The sequence below is a fragment of the Numida meleagris genome, chromosome Z (genome assembly GCF_002078875.1).
Source record: "Numida meleagris isolate 19003 breed g44 Domestic line chromosome Z, NumMel1.0, whole genome shotgun sequence".
NCBI lineage: Eukaryota > Metazoa > Chordata > Aves > Galliformes > Numididae > Numida > Numida meleagris.
Window position 1 is genome coordinate 26,504,632 of NC_034438.1, and position 22,622 is coordinate 26,527,253.

The 22,622-nt window shown below is 47.9% G+C and overlaps 1 protein-coding gene and 2 long non-coding RNA genes across 3 annotated transcripts; 2 read left to right on the plus strand and 1 right to left on the minus strand.

Moving 5' to 3' along the window:
* On the plus strand, positions 245–12,922 carry LOC110389990. Its single transcript, XR_002433489.1, has 4 exons — positions 245–324; positions 6,439–6,565; positions 11,038–11,135; positions 12,474–12,922. It is a non-coding gene; the product is annotated as an uncharacterized LOC110389990 (long non-coding RNA).
* On the minus strand, positions 12,936–14,785 carry LOC110389989. Its single transcript, XR_002433488.1, has 2 exons — positions 14,648–14,785; positions 12,936–14,315 (listed from the first exon to the last, which is right to left on the minus strand). It is a non-coding gene; the product is annotated as an uncharacterized LOC110389989 (long non-coding RNA).
* On the plus strand, positions 15,724–21,062 carry DMRT2 (doublesex and mab-3 related transcription factor 2). Its single transcript, XM_021381420.1, has 4 exons — positions 15,724–15,901; positions 16,291–16,644; positions 16,741–16,843; positions 18,290–21,062. Exons 2-4 carry the CDS (start codon positions 16,309–16,311, stop codon positions 19,312–19,314), a joined length of 1,464 nt encoding a protein of 487 aa, XP_021237095.1. The 5' UTR covers positions 15,724–15,901; positions 16,291–16,308; the 3' UTR covers positions 19,315–21,062.

The window sequence follows — 22,622 nt, forward strand, 5'->3', positions numbered from 1 at the left end:
GGGCTCTTGCAGCACTCTCTGGAAAGCAGTAAACAGGGATGGCAGCGGCAAGCTTTGCTGATTGAAAGTGCCCGGTGCTGTGAGCCCCTGGAAGGAGCCCTTTGTGACATGGAGCTGCCAAACGTTGCTCCTGGTTTTGCTGCTGGCCAGATTTACTGTGTGGACTGGTATCAAAAGCAGTATAGTAGTTTGAGGCAGGGGTGAGGACTGCCAGGTCCTCCGTCAAAAGAAAGGCAAGTCTTCTGGCAGTACATGAAGTAAACTGAGCTGTTCTCCAGTAGCAACCCAGAAAGACTCTTGGATTTTGCACCATGTTCATAATTTGTAAGCAAATACTCAAACTATCAAAATGGAAAATAATATCTTTTCCATCTCTTCCTTTTTATTATTATTGTGTTAATGTGAGCAGAATAACATTCTCTTCCTCATCTCCAGATCACCGTATGGGAGCCAACCCATGATGTCTCCTTCATGTTTTGGTCTGGCAACCAGCTACTTTGCTGGATCAAACAACCTGGAAACCTAATGGTGGCTGTCATGAGGTGGTGAAGACATCACAGGCCATTCCCTGCTCCTGCTCCCACTCAGCCCCATCCGCGCATTAGTCAGATGTGCAGCAGCACTCTGAATGTGCAGCTGCTCAAGGGAAGTCTTCTCCTTCCTGCCATGGCCACACACCAGAGATAACTCACACCCAGGATTGGATGTGAGCCCTTGGGAGGGCCCTACATGGCAGGAATCCAAGGTGTTTTGCTTTTTTCAGCAAATCAACCACTTCACAGACATCTTTTCTGTGGGTGTTATCGTAAGAACAGAGGAGATCTTATCTGGGCCTTTCACTGTTAAGCACTGGTACATGAGTGTCACAGTATTATCTAAGGGTCTGCGTCCGTGACAAGGGGGACAGGCCCGAAAGAAAAAAAAACGAGAAAAGAGGAAGGAAAGAAAAAAAATTGCCGGCGAGTAGGGGCCAGCCCCCGGGCGGTCCGACGGCTAAAGTGGCAGAGAAGCCGCGGAGCCGCACCCTGGGAAAAACAAAGGGAAGAGGGGAAAAAAAGCAAGGGACTCGTAGGCGGATCTAACACAAAAAAAACAGCGGCACCAATCTGAGGAGGAACAACTAATTTTACTAAATATATCAAAATGAGGCTAGTAGAATTATATTAGAGAGTTTACAGGCTGAAAATCTTACACAGTAAACTGCAGGAGGACCACGTGCTTTCTCCGCTGGGCAGGAAGGAACAGACCCCGCGTCTCCCACGCGGCTTCACCCCCTCCCCTCCAACGCAAAGACTCCTGGGGAGTGCACCTCTTCCCCTCCCCCTCAGAGGGCCACACCAAAAAAGGTAGTTTGCAGTAACCAGGGAATTAACTCTTTAACTGCCCGTACCTTACATGATGTAACACAACAAAAATCACAAAACCATAACAATGAGCAAGGGCTACTGTGACGCCTCCTTGTGCCTAAAAACTTACCGGTTATGTTGGAATGAGCACGACTTCAGTAGCAGAGAAGGAAGTGGGTCTAGAGCATAAGCAGAGGAGGAATTTTCCCGGTCGTTTGTACTGGGAGTGATTTATCCTGTAATATTCTCAGGGAACAGTCAGCTGGCAGAGAAAAGGTGTCCTTTTCCTCTTTGAAATTTTTCCTGTGATGCCTAGAAGTAGTTCATATCTGTGCCTAGGGTCTAGAAATCTCCACAGAATGGAAAGCTGTTTCTCTAACCAAGGGGAAGGAGGAACTTGCAATCAGGCATTGCCACCTCCCTGCTCAGAAGACGGTGTGTGACCATCTTCCTGCGGGCGGCTTGATGTTCCCCCACACAAAATGACCTAGACCCTTGTGTTTCAGTCTTCTGCTAAAATGTATCTTGTAGAACTTCATCTGCCTTCATTCTTACTTACCTTTCTGACATGCGTATATAAACCAATGTAACCTGTGAGGTTGGCACCATTGAAGTGGTTATTCAGGAGGCCATTTTCACAGGTTAAGGCCAAAAAGATGCTATCCTGTGCTACCACTTTTCAAGTACTGCATGCCATTTGTTGTTAGGAAAGGTCAGCTTTCACGGTTCTCATTGCAAGACTACCCTAATCCCCGTCAGGATCAACAACAACACGAATGATGACGATGATTCTCTTTCTCCAGCAGGGCAGGAGGCAGGAATAAGTCCTTGGGTTTGATTCTTGGGTTCTGTTTCCACTGGTGAAATGCAGGCAAGCAAATGATAGATCCAACTGAGCAGCCTTGGGCATATGGATCAGTATTATCTGCTGGCTGGAGATTCTGGCAAGTTTTGCCCTGGATAGTGATTTTGGTGTCACATTTGACAAGAGACCCAGACTGTCATGGGGAATTTTGGACCCATTCTATACAATATTTCAAGCTGTTTGGGAACAAGCTGCCTGTTTTTCATTTTGCAATGTCATCTTTATTCATTAACGTGTTAGTCGCTGGTTACCAGCCTTTCTAGCTCTGTGACCTTAGAATCAAAAAGTAGCTTTTGAACAAATCCTCAGACCCCTAAATACTCTTCTCAGAGTATTGGGCCATTTCCAGCACACATCTGAAGGCCAGAAAATTAGCTCACAACTGAACACAGCCAGATTGTTAACATCACTATCTTGCACGCAGGCACACAGCCATTACTAATGGCCTTGGAAGACAGCTGCAGCAGGAACTACCACAGTCACCAACTCCATCTAGTGGGAAGAAATCAGAAACAAAAACCAACATACAGTAAAGTCCACTTGCTTATGCGTACACTTTAGACATGCATAAGCCATGCATACACACAAGCTCATGACCTAGATTTGAACTCCTCTTTCACAAAAAGCCAAAGATGTCAAAAGTGTTTTGTTTATCCCGTTTGCCTGTGGAAAGGGCCCCTGCCCCCACCCCCAAAATAAATGAATACTTGAGGAAGCCTTGTGCTAGACTTTTGGCTCATCAGGTATCTTGAGTGTTAGAATACTTTGTGCTGTCATTCTCCACTATCACTCGACAGACTTTCTCTTTGCTTGCGCGATATAGATTGCCAATTTTATTGGTGTTTTTTTTGTTTGTTTGTTTGTTTTCTGTTTGTTTTCTGGTAGAAAGAATGGAAGAAAGTGAGCTAGTAGCTAATGAGTCCAGAGATGTCTGGCACTGTCTGTGATATATGTGAGCAATGCGTATGCCCTTTTAACTGAGGTCCTCTGTGCTCAGACCTCTGCTGAATCCTGCTAGCTGCTTTTTGATGTGAGCAGGAAAGCCTTTTCCTCAGTCATGTCTGATTCAGAGCTTCCTTTGATACCTACCATCTTGAACTCTCTTGGTTATAGACAGTACCAGATTATTTCAGTGTCTTCTGTCTTCCATCATAGGATAAACTGTAAGTCTGTCCAGAAAGTGAAGACAGGGCAAAATACAGCAGTATGCTTGAAATTTTCAAGTGATGAGCATTTTGTATTCAAAACAAAATGTCTGTGCTAAGGCCAAATGTACCTAGTGGAATTCAGGTGTTCTGAGGGTATTTTTCTCTTCATGCCAAGTAGTCCATGCTGCGTCCTGCCGATGGAGTTGCCTTTTTGGTGGACACTGTCTCTAGAAATGCATCCTGTTTTCCTTAAAAATATCCTAACTACACTGCTCTTAGGTCTTGGTTGTTGAAGCATGGTAGTGGCAGTGTGGGTTTGATTTGTTGGTGGGATGTTTCCCAGTTTGTGAAAACAGCCAGGGTGCCTGCTTAAATGAGCCTTCCTCCCTACTTGCTTTTTCATAGAATCATAGAATCTACTTCTGACAGTAGAGCTGGATAGATGAGTATTGAAACACGTCTAAATTTAACTTCAGGTGTAGATATGCATATGCTAACACTAGTTGTATAAATCCATTTTAGGTACCACTGCTCTTGGCTGTGGACTGTGCTTGTGTTTAATGTCACAAGTCTTGGTCCAGAGGAGGAAATGCTTATGTTTCCCAGCACATTAGGATACAGTGAAAAAACACAAGCTTAGGCAAAGCCAGCAGATGTCACAGGTGCTGGTGAGCCAGGAGGGAACTGGGAAATTCCCAGAAGACTAGTAGTTACAGAGAGTGGCTAAAGCTGTCAGGACACGAGTGGACAGGAGATGGCCTGGGTCACCCTTACAAATGATAGCATTTGGTGGGGTGGAGAGTTAAGAATACAGCTTTGTATCACACTTTTTACCATCTTGTTGCCTGGAGCAGGTGTAGGGATGACCCTGCTGGGAGACGGGGCTGTGAGAACTGGGTCAGCACTGCTTCATTTAGGTCTCTTTTCAGCTGATCCCTCCATTCTGAGAGCACAGGAAGTTCCCCTCATCACCACTTCTGCTGATTCCTATTGCAACTCTAGGTACTGGAAGGCTTGGTCTCTTTACTATCCTTTCTCTCATTATGGGAAGAGTGCACAATGACATTTCCCCCCCTTGGAGCAATTCATGCCATGTACTTGGCTGAACTGTTACCACCGACAATGCAGCATGACTGTCTAATTTATCTGGTCTTACCTACCCACGTGGTTTATGTCTGGGACATGGGCAGAAGAGGACACTCACAGTGATCCGCTCCGGCCTTGCTGCCTTGTTGCATGGCTTTGTCAAACATCTTTTTGCATGGATGTTCAGGACACCAGTATTTGGGAGATAGCTTCTGTGGAGAACCTGGTTGCCCGTCTCCAGTATGCAAGAATGGCGATCAGCGCAAGTGGCTGTAGATTTGTTTTCTAACCTCGTAGTCAGTTCCTTTTTGGTAGGTCCAACCAGTGCTGTTTCTGATTAAGAAAGAACCATACCTTGCTCCAGTGTGTTCTGAGTTTGAATAGGATCTACATTTTACTGAGGGACTCCTTTATGTTTACCTCATTCTCAGGTCTTTGGCTGTCCTGGAGACCCACCAAAGATGTATTTAAAAACACAGCATTGCATTCCTGAGAAGTGAGTTCACCGTGTAACGCTTTTTGCTGGTGTGCATAAAATGAAGTCTAAACCAAGGACAGTAATACCTTGAATGTGGCCTCAAGTGATTTCCTTATGGTCTCCTCTGCTGAGTGAGGCATTTTCTGATATTCCCATTAACAATAAAATTTTTTTGGAACATATCCTCTTTCTCATTCAGTAGTGATATTGCACTAAGATACAATGCAGAAATAACTGTGTGTTAGCAAAACTCATTCCATGACATGAACGTCTGTGTTAATACTGTTGTAGGGTTATTGTGGAGGGACCTAGTGTAGATCGTTTTACCACAAGAAGCTTTTCCCAAAATTTTCCTTCATTCTGCGTTAAGTACTGATGTTCATACAAAATGAATCCCTTCATGTTTAACTAAAACACTCTCCTTAGGAACGGTGCCCTGTTCTTGAACTATCTTTCCTGTGCCCTGACTTCTGACTCTGTCAGTCCCCTCTCGCAAAGATGCTGCTTTACAAAGCTCAAAGTACCTAACAAGGATTGTGCTGTGTTTACGACTGAGCACCATTTGCACGGGTAAAAGTCCTGGTTCTTTGCCACAGGCAACTGAAAATAAAACACGGAAAAATGCAATAAACAGATGTTCTGCCTGCCATAGGCGTTCCCAGTTTCTCCAGTATTTATATCCCAGCATTGCCCTTTCTTCCTACGATCAAGGCTTTTTTTTATTAGAGATGTACCAGGCCATAAAGACCATGTCAGTTCCTTTAGCTGTGCCTGTTACCTTCACATGTGAGAAGCAGGAAATGACTGCAGAGCACAGCATCCTGCAGAGGATTATGATTGGACCTGCCTGCTTGTATTTTGGCATTGCTTAGAGGCTGCTGTCAAGTTTTAGTGCTGCATGTGCAAAGTTCAATACAAAATGCAAGCTTGTAAGCTTGCACTGCTAAATGCGACAGAGCCGAAGGATCACTTACCTGGTTGTGCAAAAATGTCTTTGTCTAAGAGCAGGCTGCAAGAAGTCACCAGTGTACTTTGATTTTGATCACTCTTGCCCAGCGTACCAAGAGGTGGTGAAGTGAGATGCGGCCAGAAGTGCCTTGCCACATGCTGATCTGACTTCTCTGCAGCAAGAACAAATTGGTCCTTCCCACTAGCGCGTCTGGCTTGTCCTGGGTGTGTTACTTATGATGGTTCGGATGCTGACATGGTAGACCTACTATGGTAACATACTGTATATCATAGGAACTAACATAGCTCTGATAAATACTCCTCTCAATGTTGCTGTTTTTTTAATTATGTGAAATTGTCTCTTAGCTTTGTAGTTGGTGTTTTCAGTCATAAAACAAGACCAAAACCAAACCAAAAGCAACAAACATCAAAAAACTCACAGCAGTTCTTAAAGTATTCATTCAAAGGATGGTGTGAAATTAACATATTGAAAATATTTTTGCTCCCAGCAAGACACAGAGTTACCATCTTTACCTTTCAAGTTAAAATAGAATTTCTTTTTCACAGTCGGTGCAGCAAGATCAGCACAGTGAGTGGATATCCATACAGTCTGCCTGCTTCACGTGGCGATGTAGAGTGTGCTTGGCTTGGTTCAGATACCAGATTGAACAAAGAGAAGACCTTTCTACTGCAGGTACATTACTTCCACTGAACTGAACTCAGGAGAAGATGGTTTGTCCATAGTTAACATCAGTAGGATCAGTTAGTGAGTTGACTGGACGACCTATAAATGCCTCTTCCAACTCAAACGATTCTATGATTCTGTAATAGTACACACAGACAAAGTTATTTCAGAGACTTGCATATTTAACCCAAATTGTCTCAGTCTAACTACCCAGGCTTAACTCAATATAAAAATACAATCCATAGAGTGCAAATAATTCAGTTACAGTCTGGGACCAGTTTTGATGTTTCTTCACCAATTATAACCATCTACTTGACTTCATATGTCTGGAATTTGCAACACACTGACTTCTACACAGGGCCGACTCAACTCACTGTAATCACGTCAGCTGCTACTGTTCGTGTGCTCAGATGCATAAATCAGTTGTGTTTCCAGATACTATAAGTTATGCCAGAAACTAAACAAGAGGAATATCAGGCCAGAATAAGGCCCATGGCTCTGCTAATTATTAATTGCTAACAACTATGACTGGAATGCGGAAGGGTAATCCCATGCATTCATCCAGGATAAAGAATCACTGCAGAATATTTGCCAAAATCATCACAGTGGAATTCTTGGTGACTATTGAAGACGACTGCAGCAAGAAACTGTTTTGCTGGAAAGTGATGTTGGCTTCTGTTTTTGCATTATTTATGTGGTCACGCTTGTGGATTTCTCTGATGGAATTTTCAAGGGTAATACTGAGACGACAGGCATTAGCCTACCAGGGTAGGTTTGAGGTGAAGAAGATTGGGATGGGGACCAAGGATGTGTGTAAGAAAGACAGACATTCCTGGGGGTCATTAGGTTGCTGTGTGATCAGAGGAAAATTGCATTTAAAAAAACAACCAACCAAACCAAAAGAGAAATAGAGCTGCTCCTGTCTGCAGGTGGAGTGCTTCTTGAAGCTGAGATGGGTAGCCTTCTCCCACAGTGCCGAAGGACAAGAAAACTGTAGTAATTTCAGTAGGGAGGGACATCTTAGGCAGCAGAGCTGGAGTTTTTGCGTTATTTGATGCCTGAAAGGATCAGTGTGTTCTATCTGGCTACGGAAAAGGTGTACTCAGCCTCTCTCGCTGCTGTTTCTCCTCATTTCTTTTAGAAGGGTCTTCCAGAAGCTTGGCCCATTGCTGATTTGCATCTCCAGATTGCAGAGAGGAGAGATTCTCTGTTGGCTGGTATGGCGGAGTGGAGAGGGGCTTGGGGCTGGGGCACTAAGCTGCCTGACTAGTTCTCTGCCTTTCCCCTGTGGAGGACTTTCACCGAGAGGTGTCTTCATGAAGCTCACAGCAAACTCCCCACTCTACCTTCTCCGCCAGAAGGCCGTCCTGCCCAGCCTGGTGCTTCTGCAGCTCTCCTCCCCAGAGAGTGTTGGAGGGAACTTTGATGTGGGATGCCCAGCGTGCCTCTGGCTGCAGTGCCAAGCGGAGGGTGCTGGGCAGGGCCTGCCTGCCACTCCTATCAGGAGTGAATTAGAAAGTTTCATTCTTGTAAGTGATACTTTTTTGAGTAAACATCCCTGGGTTCCTGTGATGTGTAACTGATGGAGTGCTAAACTCTCAGGGCTGGTTTAAGGCTCAGAAAGTACATGTGTTGCCAATCCATCGTGTTCCTAACACTAATTAACATAGCAGGGACACAATAAAGCCCCAGAACCTGCACACATTACCCAGCTCACATTACAACTCTATAACAGTCTCTCTATTGACCCAACAAAAGCACACATTGGAAAAATGAGACGCGGTCTCTTCTGACTCAGCAAGATGTATTCAGCCAAAGAGGAGAGCCAAGGACTCCCATTTATTATTGTCCTTTATTATTCTGATATACCACGGAAGAGAATTCTCAAATTATGTAGGGTGACATTTCTACCTCAACAGCACCTGTGTGTGTTCCAGGCTGCGGGGCAGGAAGCCCCCAGCTATGGTGATTCCACTAATTTTGAGAAAGACACATGATGTAGATCTGGAGATGACTGGAAGGAATTTGGAGACCAAAAGATTAGCACATTCTTGTTGCAGCGATCCCTGGCGGGATGCAGTGCAGCTCTGTGGAAGCTGGGGGCAAGCTGACATTTACTTTCTGCAGTTTCATGGTTAGGATTTTATGGTGCCTCTGGCTGAAATCAGCAGAGCTCACTCACCAGCTCTTGAGGCTGGGGTCTGTCATCCTTCAGTGTGCTGACTACAGAGAGCATGAGTCTAATCATTGCAGCATGAAATTATTCTAAGTTCTTGAAGTTAGCATAGGTTCTCTAAGCCCATAGGGTGCTACAAATGAGCTGGGTCCTTGGGCATGTTCTCGCATTTCCTTTCTTCTTGGTCAAAACTTCAAAAGATTTTTCCTGAACCAGATGTTGGGGCATGTCCTGCTGTCATCAGTACATTTGGAGGGAGTCTTCTTGTCAGTGTTCATGAAAGGGAACTTGCCATTCATGTTCACCTATCCCAGAAGTGAGAAGATATATATCCACAGTACCAGACCAAGCTGGGCAGACAGCGCTGCCACAGCTCTGTGGCATAGCAGCTCCCTTTGGCTCCTCTCTGCTGTAAATAAAGGAAGAATAACTGACAACAAACACCTTGAGCCATCAAACTGGCCATGTAGGACAAGGCAGAACCTCTGAGAAGTGTGTTGTCTTCTCTTTTAAGTCAACAGAAGTTAAACAGCAGCCTCATCCTATTCCTCCCACAGTCAGCTCTGAAGGTTTTCTGTCGACTTCAGCAGAGCTGGTTACAACCCTTTACTCCTAGAATCAGTGAATTTCATGCACTGAGTGGTTTGACACTTTGTATAGTTGATACCGCGCTGGATGGCCAAAGACCACGAATTATCCAAGTGTCACAGATGCTAAATCACAGAGCAGATGACAGTGTGCTAGCTATGTCATATGATCTTAGCACAGTTTGTGGCATAGTCTTTTTTATTATTGCAAGTAATCGTAAGTGCTGAAAAAAGTACCATAAGTAAAATAGCATTTTCTGAGTACAATGTGTCCTATGTTCGTAATGTATATACACATCTGCAATATGTTAAGCTCAGACTTCTGCCCATTTAATCTCAAGGATTTCAATGGAGTGACTGTAGGGACGGAGGGGTAGAGTTTGATCTTGGAATGCTGAATGACTGCAACTTCCAGGAAGGGTTTGACTTAGATTTCCATCAAGATTCCTGTTTATAAGAATTAACACTGCATTGACTAACTGTGTGTTTATAATACATTACATGGTTTTAGTGGTTTATGTAATGTAGGATTCCTTTCAGATACTGTCTGCTTTTTCTACAGTGACTTTGCAAAACAGCATAACCAGACAAACATGACATGTGGTCACGTGCAGAGCCACAGTACTGAATGCTTGTCAGGATAGACTCTGCTGACAGAGATGACCAGGCTAATTATTTCAGGGGAAAATCCAAGGCAGACAATGAACAGGTGCACTTCTGAGAGAAAAAGATTTGGAAGCATGCTGTGGAAGCATGTTCCCTTTCAGGGCTGTTAGAACAGCTACCCTCTGCCAGGGAACAAAGTCACAAAACAGGGATAGGGCAAGAGAAGTACCCAGGGAGATGGAGGTGCTCCTAAATGTCCAGCCAGGCACTGGATTCTCTGCTGTGCAAACAATGTCACTGCTTCATGAGGTGACCTTGGCGTCACCCCTCCATTTATGTTGAATTATCCTTCCAAAGTTCAAATGCTGCCTGCTGCCACCTCTGTGCTCCCAGTAGTTTTTGATTCTCCCAATGGCATTTCAGGCAGAGGCAAACCTCAACAGAGCAAAACAGAAGACACGCAGCAGTACTAGCTGTGGACGAGAAAACATGTAAAAGTAGGCTCAGATTTTGTTTATATAGCTGTAGAAGCCTTTGTCACTTCAAGCACCACCTAACATCTTGTGGAAGAGGGCTTGTGCGCGTACACTGTTCCATTTAAACGTGGGAGCAGTTTGAGAGAGCGAAAGACAATGAAGCAGGGAAGGGTCTTACGAGGAGTGGCTGGGGGAGCTGGTATTGCTCAGCCTGGAGAAGAGGAGGCTCAGGGGAGACCTTATCGCTCTCTACAGCTGCCTGATAGGAGGCTGTGGTGAGGTGGGTGTTGGGCTCTTCTCCCAGGCAACAGTGATAGGATGAAAGGTAACGGCCTGAGGTTGCATCAGGGGGAGGTTCAGGCTGGATATTAGGAAACATTTATTCTCAGAAAAAGAGGTGTGGCAGTGGAATGGGCCACGCAGGGAAGTGGTGGAGTCACTGTCCCTGGAAGTGTTCAAGAAACGTGGAGATGTGGCACTGAGGGACATGGTTTAGTGGGCATGGTGGGGATGGCTTGACGGTTGGACTAGATGACCTTAGTGGCCTTTTCCAACCTGAATGATTCTATGCTTCTATGCCTTCTGTGGTGGTAGTTCACCCCTTGCTTTCCCATTTGCTCCTGTTTCCTGGTGTAGGAAGAACCACGAGTGCAAGCTTGCAGTAACTGCACATGTCCATGGGGACAGATCTCCTGCTCTGCGGCGTTAGAGGAAGGGCTCATCTGACTTCCAGGGTAAGTACTCAGAAGGGTAGGTGGCCGAATCCTACAGAAAGCTTCAGTGGAAAGGTCACAGAAGTGGATGCACTACACTGTGTCTTCTGCATAGAGTTCTGAGAGCCAAGCCGCCTTGCATTTCCCTCTGACAGCCCTTCCATGTCTGGCACCTCTTTGTGGCAGATCTGTGGCGAGCAAAAACCTGAGAGCTGTATCTGCATGGTGTAAATGGTTCTGTGAATCTTCCTGCTGGCAGGGGTATGGCTAGTGGCATGGACTAGGTCTCCGCGTATAGAAATACGACCCAAGTCTGCCTGGCTTATTATAAATGATATACTGCCAAATTCTGATGCTATTTTTCATGCTGAATAATACCTCAGGTCATCCCATTGATTTCAGTAAGGATACCCAAACAGTGCAGTGCTACCTAGGAAATGAGAACACAGTCTGGCCAGTTATGGTTATGTGACTGAGTTTTCACTGCTGAGCACAACGTATCCTACCCAACTTATTTGATTGAGCAGGTGCCTTACTGGCATTTAAAATATTTTGCATATGATTATAATGCATCCTGAGGGGAAAAAAAACACCCAGCCTTAACATTTTATTAGTGAGACTTCTTGCTGTTCCCCTAAAATAAGGCAATCAAAGAGACAATTTATAGTGCAGAGACTTGACCTTTACTTTCCAGGACTGTAAAACAAAAGCCCAGGCCCCTCACTTTCTGCATCTGGTTGACATTTGAACAAAACTGCCAGAGCGCAAACAAGTTTTGAGACATCTCCAGCAAGCTCTGCAGTGAATCTAAAAATATTCTTGGCTGACTTACTTCTTAAGGCCACACGTCAAAAAAAATCAACAACCCAAAACTTCACTCAAATTTATTGCAATCAGAGATTTGCCAAACTACTGAAGACATTGGGAATATTATAGTGAAGTACATTAGCTGCTGACTTGACAATTTGCTATGCTCACTGCCTGTATATTGGATTCTTGATATTCACTCTGAGAGTTGATCTGACTTTCTAGTACATTTTAGCAAGAAATCTGCCAAATGTCTACTGGCTTATTTGACACTGGGAAACCAAAGGTCAGCCATGTTTATAAGCCACAGTAAAGCCACAGTGGATGGTACGCAAGATTTTCTCATGGCATTTTGCTTGTTCACACTTTCAGCGGAGAACTGGATGAGGGCTGGTTTCACTGGTTTTGCCTCAGGGTCCCTCTTGGTCTGTCCCAAAGTCCCCTGGCCGCGTGCTTGGAAGCTGCAGAAGCAGCAGTTCTATTTCCACTGAGCTATCTATTTCCTACCTTGCTGCGTCCAATGATTACTGTGCCTGTGCATTTTGTTCACAGAGCCCTGGCCAGAGCATGCTCCTTGTACAGCCCTGTTGCAGCACGGCCTACCATGGAGGGCAAACCTGCCCTGCGCTCACAGCCCATCCCCAGGAGCTGGTTTCTCCAAGGCTGCTGCAGGGTGTAAGGAGCTGTTGTTGGGAAACTGCTGCACTCTGTGCCTGACCCAAAACTGGGCGTGCCAGGGGGAGACCTCTTGCTGACTCCTCCAAACTTCTCATCAGTGTTCTCCCACTTGCCGGCGGTGGCAATTCTGTTTTGCAAGCACTCCAGTCACCTTTGCTGCTTCTGACTTCAATCTGGTTTTACATGGCTGGAGATTGTCCTAGTGCGATGCAGAAGTCTCCCTATAAAGGCTAACCCTTGCCCTCCTTGCCAAAGCAAACATTCCTACAAAGCAGTGGAATCACTCTCACAGTCAATAAAATTTTCTTCCATATCATGCTACACAGAACACATTGCTGTCGACATTTCTTACATCTTTATTATATGGTTTTACTACATTTACTGGACTGATGTGCAAGACTTCACAGAAAATCGCTCCTCTGTCTATAAAGGTGCTTACAAATACATAAGGCGGAGATGTGTTAAAAAAAAAAAACCATGCTTTTTTAAAACACAAGCATACAAAAAGTTGAAACTTGCTAATTTAAGTCATTTTAATGTAGAGACCATTCTGAAGGATCTGTGCCACAGACAAAAATCTCACCGAGATTCACCGTGCTGTAAGCAAGAGACTGACAAGAGAGTGACATCAAAAACAAACCCACACTTTTATGCAAGATAGCTGCAAAAGAAATTACGCTGTTTAATGGTTGGATAGCTCTAGAAAAAAAAAAAGTGATTTCTTTTTTTAAATATTTATGTTTTTAATTTTATTCTTTTCCCGCAATTGCCATCACCCGGGAAATCTGCGCGCCCTCCCTGCAGCGAGTGGGGAAGCCCGGTCATGCCAGCGCACTGCGGGTCCGTGACGGGGCGAGCACGGGCCCCCGGGGCAGTGGCAATTTGTTTCAGATTAACGGGTAACATCTCTGACCAAAACACGCGGCGGGAGTTCCTGCGTTTGGCGATGTAATCCGCTCCCGACGGCGCGAAGAGAAGGCACGATCAAAGCATTCTTCCGGGGAATTCGCACCCGGGGCTGCCGTTTGGTTAGCCGGCCCGAACCCTGCTAATAAGTCGCCTGGAAGGAGGGGCAGGATAGGAGGACGGGGAGGGGGCCGCGGCGCCTGCACCTGCACACCTGTCATCTCCATTCCCCCCCCTCGGAGAGCGATACGGACCCGGACCAGCGATATTTTCCGAGGGGGAGAGAGGCTCTGACGGTCCCCCGCAAACGCCCCTGAGCTGCTTTCCCCCTGCCGACGCAGCGCGCAGACGCAGCCGGGTTGGGCGCGGTCCCTCGCGGTCACTCCCCGACCCCACCCGCTCAGCCACCGCCACCGCCGCGCCCTCGGCCCTGTTGCCCGCCCCGCACAGGCGCAAGGCTGTGCTCCCGTGCGGCGCGGCGGTGCCCGAGACAACCAATCACTGGGCCGGGAAACGCTTCCTCAAGGAAGCTTCAAAAAGCTCCTGCGTAGCCCCCCGGGTGACAGAGTGGGTGAGGGGAGGGCACAGGTTTGAGGAAGGGGCCGTGAGCGAGCCTGTCACAGCGGGCAGAGGGATGCGCGGACACCGCGCTGTGCGTTTCCCAGCGTGGAAATCAGTGCCTGCTCCTTCCCATCCCGTCCCTTCCCGTCCCGTCGGAGCTCGCAGAGGCCGCAGCCGGCACCGCGGCCCGAAGGGATGTGGGCCTGGAGCCGAAGGCGGCCCTCCCGCCCCCGGGGGAAGCGAAGCGTCCTGCAGAACAGAGCGCAAACAGGAGGAGAAGGAGAATGTTACACAAACATGCTTTAAAATCGTGGCTGGATTTCACAGTTCCCTGTGGATAAAGTAAACAGGAGGCGAACTGTTTTGTAATTTACGCCAGCGGCCCGCAGAACCGTACTTTGTAATTTGGTGTCGGTTTACAAGCAAAGGGGACTTCTGTTTCCTAACCTAGCAAGTTCTTTGTCATGCTTGCGCCTTTTAAGAGAGACCCCAAGGGGGAAAGTGGAATTCCGTGGGTATTTGCCTTTTAGTCATGCCTGTAAGCAGCAGCGGGCTGCTTTTTGGGGATGAATGCTACCTACCGTCGAGGACGCGCTTCCCCGGAGCGACCGCGGCGAGCAACATCCCGAGGAGACGAACGCTGCTCCGGGATGCGCGGTGTCCGCACACCTCGGCCGAGCAACGAAGCCCCGGCCCGGCGGCTGCGCCCGGCCCGCCCGCCGCAGGTGCTGCAGCCCGCGGGGCGCCCGCCCGACGGGGAGGGGCTGGGGGCGGTGGCACGGCGCGCTCCTGTCCGTGCTGAGCCGCGAGTGTGGTTTGTCCGCGCGTTCGGGATGCGCCGCTCATGGAAAGATGTTTGCTCTTACATGAGAATGGTTTCAGTGTATGTTCGACCTATCGTGGCTTTTCGATCAGCACACCAATGCTCTCTAAGATGCTCCTTCCTCTTTCTTTTTCTTTCTTTCTATTTATCCCAGGGCACTCCCCGTTTCTCCCCTGCTCGGCGCAAAGCAGGTCCAAGCTGCGCGTCGCTCCCTCTCACCCCCACTTGCTGCCGCGCTCCGCAGCCCCGACTTCGCGCGACAATGTCGGTCCACCTCGGTTCCGGAGGCGCGGCGGCCGTCGGCGAACGGGAGGAGAGAGGGAGCTCTTCCGCGGCTCAGTGGAAGTGTCACAGTGGGAACGTTACGGAGTTAACGAATACTTTGCCTCTCTGTGTTACGGGGAGTGCGGGAAAACCACATAGATACCTCTGTGTTTGCAGACTCGAAATAAAGTCATTTCCACGCATTTCCCTCCCCGCAGCGGGACAAAGAACGACGGCAAACGAAAAACGCCGTGCGCGTTCCACCTTTCCCCACCATCTTCCCCCGCCGCGCTCCCCGGGGGCTGGCGTGCTTCTGTCACCCCCACGCGAGTCACTCTTCTCTCTCCTTCTCTCCTCCTCCCGTTCACCCCACGGTTACGACCGGCGCCCGCCCCGGCTGCCCTGCTCTGCCCGCCGGCGCCCCCACGCGCGCCCTCGCGCCCGTCCGCACCCACGCGCGGTGGCTGGCAGGCGTGCGGCGGGGCGGGGCGGCGGCGGCGCGGGCCAATGAGGGCGGCGGCCGCGCGGAGCGGGCCCAATGGGCGGTGCGGGCGGCGGCGGCCGGCGCTGATAACGCGGCGGGGTCGGAGCGGCGCGGTGAGGAGGTGGTGGTCTTGGTCCCGCTGGTGGCGGCAGCACGCACCTTGGCCGCACCCGCCAGATCCCACCGGTGTCACCCGGAGGCGTGGCGCCCCGGGGGTCGCGGGAGCCCGGCGCTTAGCCTGCCGGCCCGGGGCACGGAACTCGGGTAAGAGCCTGGGCAGCGGTGAGGATGGGAGTTCGGAGCAGGAGCCACCGCTTTCCGGGTGCCATTAACCGGGCGCAAAGCCCGCGGCCGCTGGGGCAGTGGAGCTCCAGCGCCCCGTGTCCTTCCGCCGTGCGTGGGTGGCGGGAGCCCCCGAGGGCTGTCAGCCCACGGCCGCCCCGGGGCTGTTCCTCCCGCTCTCTCCCCGCCCTTCTCCCCGCGGCAGAAGCGCTCCGGGCGGCTCACGGTTCTCGGGGCAGCGGCCGTCGAGGAAGCTCAGGAGAGCCCCACGGGTTCCGGGGCAGGGGGCCGAAGGGCGCAGGGAGAGGCACCTGGCGGGCCCCGCCATGCCTGTCCGGCCGCGGGTGGGCGGCCTGACCCTTCTCTTGCAGCTGCGGCGCGGATCAGCTATGGCCGAAGGACGCGCTGCCGGCGAGTGGGAGATCGACGTGGAGAGCCTGGAGGGGGAGGCGGCCGAGGGCCCCGGCGCGCCGCGGGAGGAGGAAGAGGAGGAAGGCGAGGAGGCGACGGCGGTCCCGCGGCGGGGCGGCGGCGGGGAGCCGCGGAAGCTGAGCCGCACGCCGAAGTGCGCCCGGTGCCGCAACCACGGCGTAGTGTCATGCCTGAAGGGCCACAAGCGGTTCTGCCGCTGGCGCGACTGCCAGTGTGCCAACTGCCTGCTGGTGGTGGAGCGGCAGCGGGTGATGGCCGCGCAGGTGGCACTGCGCCGGCAGCAGGCCACCGAGGTGAGGCGGGGCGGCGCGGGTCGGGCGGTCGGGTCGGGTCGGGTCGGGACGGGGCGGGCGGCCCCGGCTGACGGCGCCGCCCGCCCGCTTTCCTAGGACAAGAAGGGGCTGGCCGGGAAGCAAGCGAGCCTGGAGCGCAAAGCTGTTTACCAGAGGCACGTCCGGACGCCCAGCCTGCTGGCCAAGAGCATCTTGGAAGGTAGGTCCAGCGACGCCGAGCCGCGAGCGCAGCTGAAGCCGGCGGGGCCGCCGCTCCCGAAGTAACGCGGGGCGGCCCCGGCCCGGCCCGGGCGTGGTGCCGTTGGACTCTCCGCGGCTCCCGCGCTGCGTGGGTGGAATCGATGCGGCAGAACTTCAGTTCCCCCCTCCAAATAATGCCTGAGATGTTAGCGGCGGTAATCTGAAATTAGAGAGTTAGTGTTACAAGCCGACATTCTTTTTACATGAGTACCCAGCCGTGTTCCGCAGTGCCGGGCAACTCATTTGCGGCCGTATCCATCAGCAAATGAGTAAATCAAAACGCTTTCTTTCTGAAGGGAAAGCTTAACACAGCAGCTCTGTTTACTGCGTTACCAATAGTGAGATCGGCACGACAGGCTGCTCAGATTTTTTTTCCTGCTGAAAACGTCAGCTGCAGAAACAAGATGTTGGAAAGATCTGTAGTTTAATGAATGTATATATATATATTTGTGCTCTCCGCCTCTTCAGATCAAGCCCCAATTTATTTCTGTGACTGCTTTAATTACTTTCCAAACTATAGCCTTGTCACATTACAATCATTACAGTTCTTTTTTTTATTTTTTTTTTGAATAGGAAGCTCCTTTCCTTGCCCGTGCAAGTGTGGTTACAGTTCTGTCCTGCTAAACCTCTCTCTAATTTTGTCCTACAATTCATTCTTTTAAAATAATCTGTCTTTCCTGTATTTATCTTAACTTCTTTTTTCTTTTCTCCTAGTTCTCCTTGGAATTTTCTACCATCTGTAACAATATGATCATAGTGATTCATCTTTAGAGAATAGGAATGGCAGCAGCTATAGGTATAGATATCTTCCTTGGCAGTGGGGAAATGTGTGTGAGAGGAGTGGGAGTGAATGCAGGCAAAGTCCTCTCCTTACTCTTGTAATCAGTTCCATAATTCAGTAGGATTACCTCACTGGGTAGAGCAAACAGGATTGGACCCTGTCAGTTATGTTAAATTAATCCATTTTGCTGTATATACTGGATATTTGTTTTATTAATTACTGATTTAGTTCTGAATAAGTGGAATTTTGAGTACTTCCCATGTTTATTAAAAATACTGCATTATTAAGCTGTGTGGTTCAGTACTGATTGTAATGCATGGCAGGGCTTTTTTGGCCTGCTGCTTTTGATGGCTGCTGTGACTGGCTGCTGAGCCAGCCCTGGAGGAGACGATGCAGAGCAGAACAGCAGTGCTGGCTTCTCTGCATGCAGGGGGTGGTGAGGGACGTACCTGAGGGTGCAGGGAGTGCAGCCTTGGTGGCAAGGTGGTGAGGGTAGGAGCCATACAGGGTCTGCAAAACATGCTCTGTGCTTGGCGGGCAGGCTCTGAAGGGAGCCCTTCTGCCAACACAGCTGTCGTGTTTCTCCTGCGCAGTTCCATTCCTAATGCTACTTTGTTGTTTTAGGTTACCGTCCTATTCCAGCAGATGCTTACTTGGGAGGAAACTCACCTTTGCCGCCCCCTGTAAGTGACAGGATGAGAAAGAGACGGGCTTTTGCTGATAAAGAGTTGGAGAACATTATGTTAGAAAGAGAGTACAAAGAAAGAGAGATGATGGAAGCTACGCAAGCAGCTGCCCTCTTCCTGCCGGACCGCATGGTGCATGGAGCTGAATACAACACGTACAAAACTGCCTTCAGCCCTGCTCAGGTTGACGCTCCTGGCAAGGAGTTCTGCAATTTCTTACCAGCGTGCCTTGATCTAACCATGCAGTATTCGGGATCTGGCAACATGGAACTCATTTCTTCCAATGTCAGTGTGGCTACTACCTACAGGCAGTATCCTCTGCCTTCCAGGTTCTTAGTGTGGCCGAAGTGTGGCCCCATTAGCGATGCTCTCCTCTACCAGCAGTGCCTGCTAAATGCTACCACCGTCCAAGCTCTCAAACCAGGGGCAGGCTGGGATGCCAAGGTGGCACAAAGCTCGGAATGTCCGAACACTGAGCAGGACATCATGTCTCCAAAACTGGAGAATCCGCTCTTCCTGACCCAGACGCCTGACATCCAGCAGGCATGCAGCGAGGTGCTGTGCCTTCCCCAGGAGGCTCGGGAGAGGTCAGCCTTCTCTCCTCCAAAAAGGACTTTCTCTCAGATTTCTGATAAGGATTCTCTGGCTCCTCAAGAACAGCCATTGTGCAAAGTCAGCAAAGACACAGCCAAGCCCGCTCCACCTCTCAAATACAATCCATTTCAGTCGCTGTTCCCGCAGACATTTCCAGACAAATCGGGAGCAGAGCCGAGGGCGTCATTTATGAAAGAGACTTTTGAAGAAGCATCTAAGAAATTTAGGGAGTGCAGCATTAAAGAGAACCAGAAGTACAAGTTTACTATAGATAAATGTGCAAAAGACTTCTTTGGACCCAAGCAGTCCACAACGAAACTTTCAGCAGCTGAGCCACTGTCGTTTTCAGTTGAATCCATCCTTAAATGACCCGCAGAGGCTAATGTCTCCCAGTGAATAAATTGCACCATCAGTGTAGAGAGCTTGTATGCTTTGCCTTCTGCAGTATTACTACTGCCCACCTTCTCTCTTAAGAGATTTGTAAAGAGGAGTTTCTGCTGTAAGTGGTATTTCCTTCTTTTTTCTCAAAATGACGTACATAAATATGCATGTTTTCAGAAAAAAAGTGAATTTATTTTTAAAAATTGAAATGGCACATACAGACTGTAGTATTCTTTTAAGCAGAACTTCAAACCACTGAATAAAATGAGTTTACCTGCAAAACAGATTTTCTTTGCCATGCCAGTAATATCCCCTGATCTTAGTTGTGTCTCTAGTCTCTTGCAGACAAGTGTGCTCTGCTGTCAGAACACATCTATTGCTTTGTCCACTGGTACTGATGTACTGAGTTATCTTGGTGGGGTACATGGTCACCCTGCTTTCACCTTCCAGTAACGAAGAGAAGAGATGCATGTAGGCTAGTGTGAATTGGAAGACTTTTTTTATCAAGTGAAATTTGCGTCAGATTCCAAATGCTGTTCTTAATCTGAAGGTGAAATGCACGCTAGAATATGGACTGACTTACCCCATACCTCTCTACAAAAGCTTCTGTTCCTAAAGCAAAGACTTACTGGGTAGACTGTGTTTGGGGATAATTTTTTTGGGAGTTTTTTGGTTTTTTTGAGTTTTTTTGGGGATAATGAGTTCTTTTAGGTGAGTTTTTGAATAAAAAGTTGGCTTTTTCTTTTTTTAATTCAATATTTGAATAAACATTTTTATTTTGAATATATGTATTTGGCTGACTTTGCTGTTCCTCTGGGTTTTCACTCCTTAGAATATTTCCATTCTAAAAACATTCACCTCTGACCTGCTGTACTTGGGGATTCTTGAGCTGTGGTAATCGGAATGACTGTAAAAATGGTGCATGGAATCCTTATTGCTAGTGAGAAATCAAGTCATGATCTGTCAATTTTGTAATTCTAGGCCCTTTTGCAGGGGTAATAGAAAGAAATGAGAAGAAGCAGTAGAATTTACCCAGGAAACCAAGGTGCCTTCACTGCTGTGGCACAAGGCATTACAGTTCTCACTGTGAATGAGCTCCAAGAAAACTTTCTGAACTTGTGAGATTTTGAGTTTTTCCGCATATTTCACTGTTGGCCCTTCCACTTATTGCTGGTGCCCCAGTTACCTCCCTTAACACTTCAACCTGGCAGACACTGCTTGGCCAGCTGAAGGGAGCTGTAGCTTGTTCTTGATTTTTGTTATTTTCTAAGGACAAATTCTGTTTGATGTTTCTGAACAGAATGTATAGAATCATAGAATCATAGAATGGTTTGGGTTGGAAGAGACCTTTAAGATCATCTAGTCCCAGCTCCCCTGGTATAGGCAGGGACACCTCCCTCTAGACCAGGTTGCTCAAAGCTCCATCCAGCCTGGCCTGGAATGCTTCCAGGGAGGGGGCACAGTATTATTTTCTGATCTTATGACACTCACCATACAGCTTGAATGATTATTTTCCGTGAATAAATCTGAACACGAGCATTGCTCTCTCTGTATCTCTGACCGTGTTTGGTGTCGGTGCTGAGCGGTGTTGTAGGGGGACAAGCTGCTGTTTGTGCATGGGGCATGTTGTCTTCCAGAGTGCTTTTCTGAGCCCTGTGCGTGGCTTGATGCTATTGCCAGTCACCTCCTTCAAGCAGCGAGCTCTGCCTTTTGCTTGGAGAAAAAGCATTTTAACACTTATTACATTATGTGTAAATTTCGTATGACTTATTTTTTAAAACACATAGAAACATGTTATTTCAGGGAATAAAAATAAATAATAACACAGACTCCTTTGTTGTAACTTAACAGGATTTTGACACCAGCCAGAATTTTGCTTTATAGAAGCGTTACCGACCAGACTTTGCCTGCCTGAAAATAGATCTCCAATGCAGGGAATCACTTCTTCACATGCTCAGGCGCTGTCCTTTACTCAGCTGCCATTAGAGGGAGTTGTAACTTGCTTGGGAGCTGGGGCTTCTCATCAGTCAGCTCAGCACACGCATCAAGCTGCGCAGCTTTCACACGGAGCAAAATTCTCCACACTTAATATTTATTTGCTCTCACCAAAGCTTTCCTTCTTTGGCTTAACTAAACATAACATACTAACAAGGGGTTTTAATTTTATCAGGGTTCCTTTGTTATTAAAAATATGAATCATTTTGTTGTTCAAGCTGCTGGTGTAAAGTAAGTTGGCAGACAAAAGACAGTCAGGAACAGGTAGTGAAACAATGCTGGGTACTGGAATTAGTCCTCCATAAGCATATTTTACTTTTTGCCTGGCAACGAGCACATATAACATCGTTCAATTTCACATCTGAAATATTTTTCCAGGAAGTCACTTGTCTTTATTTATCTCTTCAGCAGAGACCAGAAAACCACAGCCCTCCAAAACACTTGCTATCTCTTGACCTTTTAAAGAACTAGTTCAACTGAAGGGATGAAAACTCTCAATAAATATGAAGTACTAACATATACCTACCTATATCATGCACACACACATAGAGACATATGCAGACATATACCTCATCTACATCTACATGCACATACACGTACACATACACTTATACGTACCCACATTATCTACGTCTGTGTTCTAGACTATTTTGTCTAAAGCCCAGCCATCAGAAGAGGAGTGATATTTCTATTATTACTTTAAAAACGTGACCATTAAAGTGAAACTGGAACAAATTCTGTCTGCTTCATTTAACAAATTAGTCTCACTGGAGTCAGCATTTGGCCACACCATCCTGCTGTCACTTGCTCATTTCTTGCTTCATTAACCATTTACGCCTGTACTTTGTTTCCTTTCATAAAACCTGGGCCCTCCTTAAAACTGGGAAAAACATCTTATATACCTCGAACACTTGTTGGTACTGAATCAGTTCTCCTTACCTTTGTTAAAAAACATGTATAAAGACTGTTGGAGGATTATTAGCTTGAACAGGATAGATCGTAGGCAGATGATATGTGATTTTCCTCACGCATCTTCGCAGTGGATGCATAGCATTCCTGCTTCAGTCTGCCGCATGCTTCCCTGGACTAGAAGCAGAGGTTTCTCTGCATGTGCTGGTGCTGGTAGGGCTGTACAAACTTATGGACAGGAGGAGAAGTCGTTGCTCTTTCTCCATGGCCAAAAATGTGATGAGAGACCTGCATGTGAAATCACTCAGGGCTAGGCAACAAATTCCTTGCAGTATGTCAGCTGTTAATGCCCTGGGTTCTGTATTCCTTAAACACAGTGTTTCTGGCATTTA